The sequence below is a fragment of the Polyodon spathula genome, chromosome 46, assembly GCF_017654505.1.
Source record: "Polyodon spathula isolate WHYD16114869_AA chromosome 46, ASM1765450v1, whole genome shotgun sequence".
NCBI classification, from domain to species: domain Eukaryota; kingdom Metazoa; phylum Chordata; class Actinopteri; order Acipenseriformes; family Polyodontidae; genus Polyodon; species Polyodon spathula.
In genome coordinates, this window is record NC_054579.1 from 353,554 (window position 1) to 363,553 (window position 10,000).

A 10,000-nucleotide genomic window follows, 5' to 3' on the forward strand; every position below is an offset into this window, starting at 1 on the left:
GCTAATTCAATACAGTCTAGTGTAGAGAACTCAGTCTGTACTGGGGATCTGAGAGCAGCTAATTCAATACAGTCTAGTGTAGAGAACTCAGCGCTGTACTGGGGATCTGAGAGCAGCTAATTCAATACAGTCTAGTGTAGAGAACTCAGTGCTGTACTGGGGATCTGAGAGCAGCTAATTCAATACAGTCTAGTATAGAGAACTCAGTGCTGTACTGGGGATCTGAGAGCAGCTAATTCAATACAGTCTAGTGTAGAGAACTCAGTGCTGTACTGGGGATCTGAGAGCAGCTAATTCAATACAGTCTAGTGTAGAGAACTCAGCGCTGTACTGGGGATCTGAGAGCAGCTAATTCAATACAGTCTAGTATAGAGAACTCAGTGCTGTACTGGGGATCTGAGAGCAGCTAATTCAATACAGCTAATTCAATACAGCTAATTCAATACAGTCTAGTGTAGAGAACTCAGTGCTGTACTGGGGATCTGAGAGCAGCTAATTCAATACAGTCTAGTGTAGAGAACTCAGTGCTGTACTGGGGATCAGAGCAGCTAATTCAATACAGTCTAGTGTAGAGAACTCAGTGCTGTACTGGGGATCTGAGATCTGAGAGCTCAGCTACTGGGGATCAATACAATACAGTCTAGTGTAGAGAACTCAGTGCTGTACTGGGGATCTGAGAGCAGCTAATTCAATACAGTCTAGTGTAGAGAACTCAGTGCTGTACTGGGGATCTGAGAGCAGCTAATTCAATACAGTCTAGTGTAGAGAACTCAGTGCTGTACTGGGGATCTGAGAGCAGCTAATTCAATACAGTCTAGTGTAGAGAACTCAGTCATCTGAGAGCAGCTAATTCAATACAGTCTAGTGTAGAGAACTCAGTGCTGTACTGGGGATCTGAGAGCAGCTAATTCAATACAGTCTAGTGTAGAGAACTCAGTGCTGTACTGGGGATCTGAGAGCAGCTAATTCAATACAGTCTAGTGTAGAGAACTCAGCGCTGTACTGGGGATCTGAGAGCAGCTAATTCAATACAGTCTAGTGTAGAGAACTCAGCGCTGTACTGGGGATCTGAGAGCAGCTAATTCAATACAGTCTAGTGTAGAGAACTCAGTGCTGTACTGGGGATCTGAGAGCAGCTAATTCAATACAGTCTAGTGTAGAGAACTCAGCGCTGTACTGGGGATCTGAGAGCAGCTAATTATCTCTCTCTCTCCCCTCTCCTCTTTCATCTCTCTCTCCTCTCTCTCTGTCTCTCCCCTCCTCTCTCTCTCTCCCTCTCCTCTCTCCTTTCCCTCTCTCCCCTCTCCTCCTCCTCCTCTCCTCCCTCTCCTCTCCTCTCTCCTCCTCTCCTCTCCTCTCCTCTCACAGTCAGTTCGGTGGCTTTGCTAAAGAAGCTGATTACCGCTCTCATGCTGTCAGGCTGATGGCAGCGTTGGGGGACAGCGCCCCCTATCAGAGAGGGCAGTACATCTGCAACGGCTACGACCCCCCAATGAAACCCTACGGCCGTCGCAATGAGGTCTGGCTCCTGCAGGAGGAGCCCTAGAGCACAATCGATCAGGGAGAATGATGCAGCTGTGCCACAGTGAGAGTTTAGTGTCATTGAAGCTGCAGACAGACAGACAGACAGACAGCCCCACAATGCTGTTCAGTTTGACGCTGTAGTATAGATAGAATCCCTTCTTCTTGGTGTCTGTGTTAGTTTACTGCATTCTGAACAGAGTTTAGTCACTGACAGACAGACAGACAGACAGACAGACAGACAGAGCCCCACAATGCTGTTCAGTTTGACGCTGCAGTATAATATAGAATCCCTTCTTCTTGGTGTCTGTGTTAGTTTACTGCATTCTGAACAGAGTTTAGTGTCACTGAAGCTGCAGACAGACAGACAGACAGACAGACAGACAGACAGACAGAGCCCCACAATGCTGTTCAGTTTGACGCTGCAGTATAATATAGAATCCCTTCTTCTTGGTGTCTGTGTTAGTTTACTGCATTCTGAACAGAGTTTAGTGTCACTGAAGCTGCAGACAGACAGACAGACAGACAGACAGACAGACAGACAGACAGAGCCCCACAATGCTGTTCAGTTTGACGCTGCAGTATAATATAGAATCCCTTCTTCTTGGTGTCTGTGTTAGTTTACTGCATTCTGAACAGAGTTTAGTGTCACTGAAGCTGCAGACAGACAGACAGACAGACAGACAGACAGAGCCCCACAATGCTGTTCAGTTTGACGCTGCAGTATAATATAGAATCCATTCTTCTTGGATTGAAATAGAAAATAAATCGCAAAATGAAAATATGATTGCACCTTAACCAATAGTGTGATTTTTATTGACGCATTACAAATGTGAATACAAATAATCATATCTATATATCTATATACACACACACACACACACAGAGTTAATAAAATCTTCTGTTTTTGTCTAGATTAATGACACTTTCTGTTCTTGATGCTGTGTTTGAAATCCCTGGTGATATTTTAGCGTGTCCTGTTTTGAATGATGTCATCAGTTTTGTATTAATGTGTAATAAATTGTTTGACACATTTTAGCAGAGATTTTAGAAACAAAATTTACATTTCAATTCTTCCTAGGGTTCGTGTCTGTGAATTTCAAATCTTGTAAAGCTCTCCTTTCAAAGGGAGGGGGCCAGCGATCCTGTCAATATATCGTTTTGTTTGGCTGCTGTAGTAGCTGAGTTTCAAAAGATTAATGTTTTCAATTTTATTCCAGAAATTTGCTCAGAAGTTTGGCAGTTCAGTTCAGTAATAAACTTTTTCCACTAGTCTATAAAAAACGAGTTTGTAGGAGCGCTGACCATCTTTAAAACCCATTCTCTCACCTCTTATTAGCTTTATTAACAGGATCACTGGCCCCTCCCTTTAAAGGAGCGCTGACCATCTTTAAAATCCATTCTCTCACCTCTTATTAGCTTTATTAACAGGATCACTGGCCCCTCCCTTTAAAGGAGCGCTGACCATCTTTAAAATCCATTCTCTCACCTCTTATTAGCTTTATTAACAGGATCACTGGCCCCTCCCTTTAAAGGAGCGCTGACCATCTTTAAAATCCATTCTCTCACCTCTTATTAGCTTTATTAACAGGATCACTGGCCCCTCCCTTTACAGGAGCGCTGACCATCTTTAAAATCCATTCTCTCACCTCTTATTAGCTTTATTAACAGGATCACTGGCCCCTCCCTTTAAAGGAGCGCTGACCATCTTTAAAACCCATTCTCTCACCTCTTATTAGCTTTATTAACAGGATCACTGGCCCCTCCCTTTAAAGGAGCGCTGACCATCTTTAAAATCCATTCTCTCACCTCTTATTAGCTTTATTAACAGGATCACTGGCCCCTCCCTTTAAAGGAGCGCTGACCATCTTTAAAATCCATTCTCTCACCTCTTATTAGCTTTATTAACAGGATCACTGACCCCTCCCTTTAAAGGAGCGCTGACCATCTTTAAAATCCATTCTCTCACCTCTTATTAGCTTTATTAACAGGATCACTGGCCCCTCCCTTTAAAGGAGCGCTGACCATCTTTAAAATCCATTCTCTCACCTCTTATTAGCTTTATTAACAGGATCACTGGCCCCTCCCTTTAAAGGAGCGCTGACCATCTTTAAAATCCATTCTCTCACCTCTTATTAGCTTTATTAACAGGATCACTGACCCCTCCCTTTAAAGGAGCGCTGACCATCTTTAAAATCCATTCTCTCACCTCTTATTAGCTTTATTAACAGGATCACTGGCCCCTCCCTTTAAAGGAGCGCTGACCATCTTTAAAATCCATTCTCTCACCTCTTATTAGCTTTATTAACAGGATCACTGGCCCCTCCCTTTAAAGGAGCGCTGACCATCTTTAAAATCCATTCTCTCACCTCTTATTAGCTTTATTAACAGGATCACTGGCCCCTCCCTTTAAAGGAGCGCTGACCATCTTTAAAATCCATTCTCTCACCTCTTATTAGCTTTATTAACAGGATCACTGACCCCTCCCTTTAAAGGAGCGCTGACCATCTTTAAAATCCATTCTCTCACCTCTTATTAGCTTTATTAACAGGATCACTGGCCCCTCCCTTTAAAGGAGCGCTGACCATCTTTAAAATCCATTCTCTCACCTCTTATTAGCTTTATTAACAGGATCACTGGCCCCTCCCTTTAAAGGAGCGCTGACCATCTTTAAAATCCATTCTCTCACCTCTTATTAGCTTTATTAACAGGATCACTGGCCCCTCCCTTTAAAGGAGCGCTGACCATCTTCCGAAATTTCCTCCCGGAACTGCCCGTAGAAATTTTAGGAGACTATGAAATCTAACGTAAAATAATCCGAAATAATTGTCCTAGTGACTTGCACGGAAGGGAATGTCCTACAGCGACTGGTATGAAATATTTTACGGAAATAAAATCCATTCTCTCACCTCTTATTAGCTTTATTAACAGGATCACTGGCCCCTCCCTTTAAAGGAGCGCTGACCATCTTTAAAATCCATTCTCTCACCTCTTATTAGCTTTATTAACAGGATCACTGCCCCTCCCTTTAAAGGAGCGCTGACCATCTTTAAAATCCATTCTCTCACCTCCTATTAGCTTTAAAACAGGATCACTGGATCCCTTTACAGGAGCGCTGACCATCTTTAAAATCCATTCTCTCACCTCTTATTAGCTTTATTAACAGGATCACTGGCCCCTCCTAGTGAAAGGAGCGCTGGATCACCACTCTCACCTGCCCCTCATGTGCAGCACTGGCCCCTCCCTTTAGCTCAGGTGTGATTATTAAAATCCTCTCTCACCTCTTATTAGCTTTATTAACAGGATCACTGGATCCCTCCCTTTAAAGGGGCGCTGAATCTTTAAAATCCATTCTCTCACCTCTTATTAGCTGGATCACACCCCTGCTGTGCAGCGGGAGTCTGATTATTAAACTCCTAGTGAAAGCAGGATCTGGATCCACTGCTGTGCAGCGGGAGTCTGATTATTAAACTCCTAGTGAAAGCAGGACTGGATCACACTGCTGTGCAGCGGGAGTCTGATTATTAAACTCCTAGTGAAAGCAGGACTGGATCACACTGCTGTGCAGCGGGAGTCTGATTATTAAACTCCTAGTGAAAGCAGGACTGGATCACACCGCTGTGCAGCGGGAGTCTGATTATTAAACTCCTAGTGAAAGCAGGACTGGATCACACTGCTGTGCAGCGGGAGTCTGATTCCTCTAGTTCTGGTGTGGGTTTGGTTTCTTTCTCCTGCGGATCAGAATTTTTCTCCTGCTCAGCGGGGGTGCGGGCCGCCTCCTCCGCACGTAGGTCATGACCTTTGACCCCCTCAGGGCTTGCGTCACCTGGGCTCCACCTTTGACCTCTCCGTAGCCGTACTTCTTGCAGTGGCGATCCAGCCCCCCGAGTCTCTCATTCAGCTCCCCGATCCTCCTCTGCAGGGACCCCACTTCTTTGAACAGGTCGCCCAGCGTCTCGGCGAGAGGGCGCACCCTGCAGGACCGGAGGTGGAATTGCAGGTGTCATTCAAGAACCATCGGGAAGCATTGTAAAGCACAGAGAGGGAAGCTGGTAAGAGAGCACAGGGAAGCATTGTAAAGCACAGAGAGGTCTGGTAAAGCACAGGGAAGCATTGTAAAGCACAGAGAGGTCTGGTAAAGCACAGGGAAGCATTGTAAAGCACAGAGAGGTCTGGTAAAGCACAGGGAAGCATTGTAAAGCACAGAGAGGTCTGGTAAAGCATAGGGAAGCATTGGAAGCACAGAGAGGTCTGGTAAAGCACAGGGAAGCATTGTAAAGCACAGAGAGGTCTGGTAAAGCATAGGGAAGCATTGTAAAGCACAGAGAGGTCTGGTAAAGCACAGGGCAGCATTGTAAAGCACAGAGAGGTCTGCTGAAGGACAGTGGGTGTACCTGGAGTAGTCTGGGAGCACAGAGTTTGGTTGGTTGTGAAGAATGTTCTTAATTTCAGAGAAGATGTTGTTACCCCATTTGTCCAGGATCCTGGTCAAGCTCTTCAGCGCCCCGACATTCACTCTGTCCGCTGAGGGGGGGTTGGGGGGGAAAGAGTGATCGGTTGGTAGGTGCCTCTGTGTTTAAATGTTTCAGTCAGTCTGTGGGTCGCTTTGACTGTGAGTTCAGGAGCTGCTTTTCAGCTCTAGCTGCCCTGCCATAGATGTGCGTAACACAGGCTAGATCACTGCCATAGACGTGCGTAACGCAGGCTAGATCGCTGCCGTGTGTGTGTGTGTGCGTGTGTGTGTGTGTGTGTGTGTGTGTGTGTGTGTGTGTGTTACCCCTTCATCACTTCTTACCTCCCTCCCTGTAATTCCAATGGGCGTAGTCAAGTCCAGCCTCGTTCTCTTCACCAGCCAATGGGGTCGCCATCACCACAGCGAGAGCGAGTACCGTCGTGAGGGGTGGACCCATGGTTCTCAAGACACGCCCACTTCTGATTTGGGGCACAGAACTGCACACAGATAGACAGACAGACAGACATAAATGTAGTGAGTTTAATAATAAGACACACCTGGGCTTGTTAGCTAGACACACTGGGGGCTGATCAAGCTGGTAGCAGTGAAACCTGGACTGGATCACACTGCTGTGCAATAGGAGTCCGATTCCCAGCCCTGATCTCTCTGTCTAAATATCCCACCAGTACCACCAATACACTGCAGCTCTCGTCGCTGGATGACATACAGCTGAGATGACCTCTCTGTGGTTTGACTATAAGAGAGCTGAGAATAACAACACATGTTTTTTTTTTTTTTTTATTATTATTATTTTAAATTAATTAATTAATTAATTAATTAAAGCTTTGTTTAATGTTGTTTCCCTAAATGCGTCACCAGCAAAAAAAACAGTCTGTCCTTAATTTGTTCCAGTGAAGGCAGCCAAATCAAAGCAGTCCGTCACTGGCGCTATTGCCAGTTGCTGGACATGTTTTTGAAGAGAATTGCACACAGTCCAAAAAAAAACAAAAACAGACGCCTAACTTTACAGACTACAGCGCTGGCCGTCTTTCAAATCCATTCCCTCACCTCTTATTAGCTTTATTTACAGTATCGCTGACCCCTCTCTTTAAAGGAGCGCTGACCATCTTTAAAATCCATTCTCTCACCTCTTATTAGCTTTATTAACAGGATTACCAGACCTCTCTGTGCTTTACAATGCTTCCCTGTGCTTTACCAGACCTCTCTGTGCTTTACAATGCTTCCCTGTGCTTTACCAGACCTCTCTGTGCTTTACAATGCTTCCCTGTGCTTTACCAGACCTCTCTGTGCTTTACAATGCTTCCCTATGCTTTACCAGACCTCTCTGTGCTTTACAATGCTTCCCTGTGCTTTACCAGACCTCTCTGTGCTTTACAATGCTTCCCTGTGCTTTACCAGACCTCTCTGTGCTTTACAATGCTTCCCTATGCTTTACCAGACCTCTCTGTGCTTTACAATGCTTCCCTGTGCTTTACCAGACCTCTCTGTGCTTTACAATGCTTCCCTGTGCTTTACCAGACCTCTCTGTGCTTTACAATGCATCCCTATGCTTTACCAGACCTCTCTGTGCTTTACAATGCTTCCCTGTGCTTTACCAGACCTCTCTGTGCTTTACAATGCTTCCCTGTGCTTTACCAGACCTCTCTGTGCTTTACAATGCTTCCCTGTGCTTTACCAGACCTCTCTGTGCTTTACAATGCTTCCCTGTGCTTTACCAGACCTCTCTGTGCTTTACAATGCTTCCCTGTGCTTTACCAGACCTCTCTGTGCTTCTCAATGGTAAATCTCTATCTCTATATATTACAGTCCTGTCCATTTCTTTCACAATCTGATCAAATATATGAATTAAATTTTTCTTACCAAAGTTTGTTCTTCTCCAATATTTTGCAGCTCTTTTCATGAACTGATCTAGAAGCAAACTATTCCCTTTCTCTACCTCTCCCTCTCTCTCTCTCTGTATCTCTCTCTCTCTCTCTCTCTCTCTCTCTCTCTCTCTCTCTCTCTCTCTCTCTCTCTCTCTCTCTCTCTCTCCCTCTCTCGCTCTCTCTCCATTGTGTGTGTCAGTATGTGCGTGTGTCAGTATGTGTGCTGAGTTAAGTAGTCGTTCTAACAATGTTCAGCACACACGCACACAGTCACACCACGCACACGTTGTCACGCAACAGTCACACACCACGACTGTGTGTGTGTCAGTGTGTGTGTGTGTCAGTGTGTGCGTGTGTCAGTGTGTGTGTGTGTCAGTGTGTGTGTGTCTCAGTCAGTGTGTGTGTGTGTCAGTGTGTGCGTGTGTCAGTGTGTGTGTGTCAGTGTGTGTGTGTGTGTGTGTGTGTGTGTCAGTGTGTGTGTGTGTGTGTGTGTGTGTGTGTGTGTGTGTGTGTGTGTGTGTGTGTGTGTGTGTGTGTGTGTGTGTGTGTCAGTGTGTGTGTGTGTCAGTGTGTGTGTGTGTCAGTGTGTGTGTGTCTCAGTGTGTGCGTGTGTCAGTGTGTGTGTGTCTCAGTGTGTGTGTGTCAGTGTGTGTGTGTGTGTGTGTGTGTGTGTGTGTGTGTGTGTGTGTGTGTCAGTGTGTGCGTGTGTCTCAGTGTGTATGTGTGTGTGTCTGTGTGTGTGGACCTGATGAATGCATTTTTTAAACTATATTATCGTTATTTTTATTATCATTCATCTTTTTTAGTAATATTGTCATTATCAATGAGACCTGAGATGAATGTGTTGATGTTTTTAATATCCCTCTATCTCTATCTCTCTATATGAGAGCTCATTGATTCTCATCTCTCTATATGAGAGCTCATTGATTCTCATCTCTATCTCTATATGAGAGCTCATTGATTCTCATCTCTATCTCTATATGAGAGCTCATTGATTCTCATCTCTATCTCTATATGAGAGCTCTTTGATTCTCATATGAGAGCTCATTGATCTCTATATGAGAGCTCTTTGATTCTCATCTCTATCTCTATATGAGAGCTCATTGATTCTCATCTCTATCTCTATATGAGAGCTCATTGATTCTCATCTCTATCTCTATATGAGAGCTCATTGATTCTCATCTCTATCTCTATATGAGAGCTCATTGATTCTCATCTCTATCTCTATATGAGAGCTCATTGATTCTCATCTCTCTATATGAGAGCTCATTGATTCTCATCTCTATCTCTATATGAGAGCTCATTGATTCTCATCTCTATCTCTATATGATCTCTATCTCTATTGATTCTCATCTCTATCTCTATATGAGAGCTCATTGATTCTCATCTCTATCTCTATATGAGAGCTCATTGATTCTCATCTCTATCTCTATATGAGAGCTCATTGATTCTCATCTCTATCTCTATATGAGAGCTCATTGATTCTCATCTCTATCTCTATATGAGAGCTCATTGATTCTCATCTCTATCTCTATATGAGAGCTCATTGATTCTCATCTCTATCTCTATATGAGAGCTCATTGATTCTCATCTCTATCTCTATATGAGAGCTCATTGATTCTCATCTCTATCTCTATATGAGAGCTCATTGATTCTCATCTCTATCTCTATATGAGAGCTCATTGATTCTCATCTCTATCTCTATATGAGAGCTCATTGATTCTCATCTCTATCTCTATATGAGAGCTCATTGATTCTCATCTCTATCTCTATATGAGAGCTCATTGATTCTCATCTCTATCTCTATATGAGAGCTCATTGATTCTCATCTCTATCTCTATATGAGAGCTCATTGATTCTCATCTCTATCTCTATATGAGAGCTCATTGATTCTCATCTCTATCTCTATATGAGAGCTCATTGATTCTCATCTCTATCTCTATATGAGAGCTCATTGATTCTCATCTCTATCTCTATATGAGAGCTCATTGATTCTCATCTCTATCTCTATATGAGAGCTCATTGATTCTCATCTCTATCTCTATATGAGAGCTCATTGATTCTCATCTCTATCTCTATATGAGAGCTCATTGATTCTCATCTCTATCTCTATATGAGAGCTCATTGATTCTCATCTCTA

The 10,000-nt window shown here is 43.9% G+C and overlaps 1 protein-coding gene across 1 annotated transcript; it reads right to left on the minus strand.

Annotated features, from left to right (window-relative positions):
• Positions 1–5,214: 5,214 nt before the first annotated feature.
• Positions 5,215–7,970, minus strand: si:ch211-243a20.3 (uncharacterized protein LOC100151507 homolog). Its single transcript, XM_041237927.1, has 4 exons — positions 7,856–7,970; positions 6,317–6,471; positions 5,916–6,045; positions 5,215–5,495 (listed from the first exon to the last, which is right to left on the minus strand). The coding sequence occupies exons 2-4, from the start codon at positions 6,429–6,431 to the stop codon at positions 5,222–5,224; spliced, it is 519 nt and encodes a 172-aa protein (XP_041093861.1). The 5' UTR covers positions 6,432–6,471; positions 7,856–7,970; the 3' UTR covers positions 5,215–5,221.
• Positions 7,971–10,000: the final 2,030 nt, after the last annotated feature.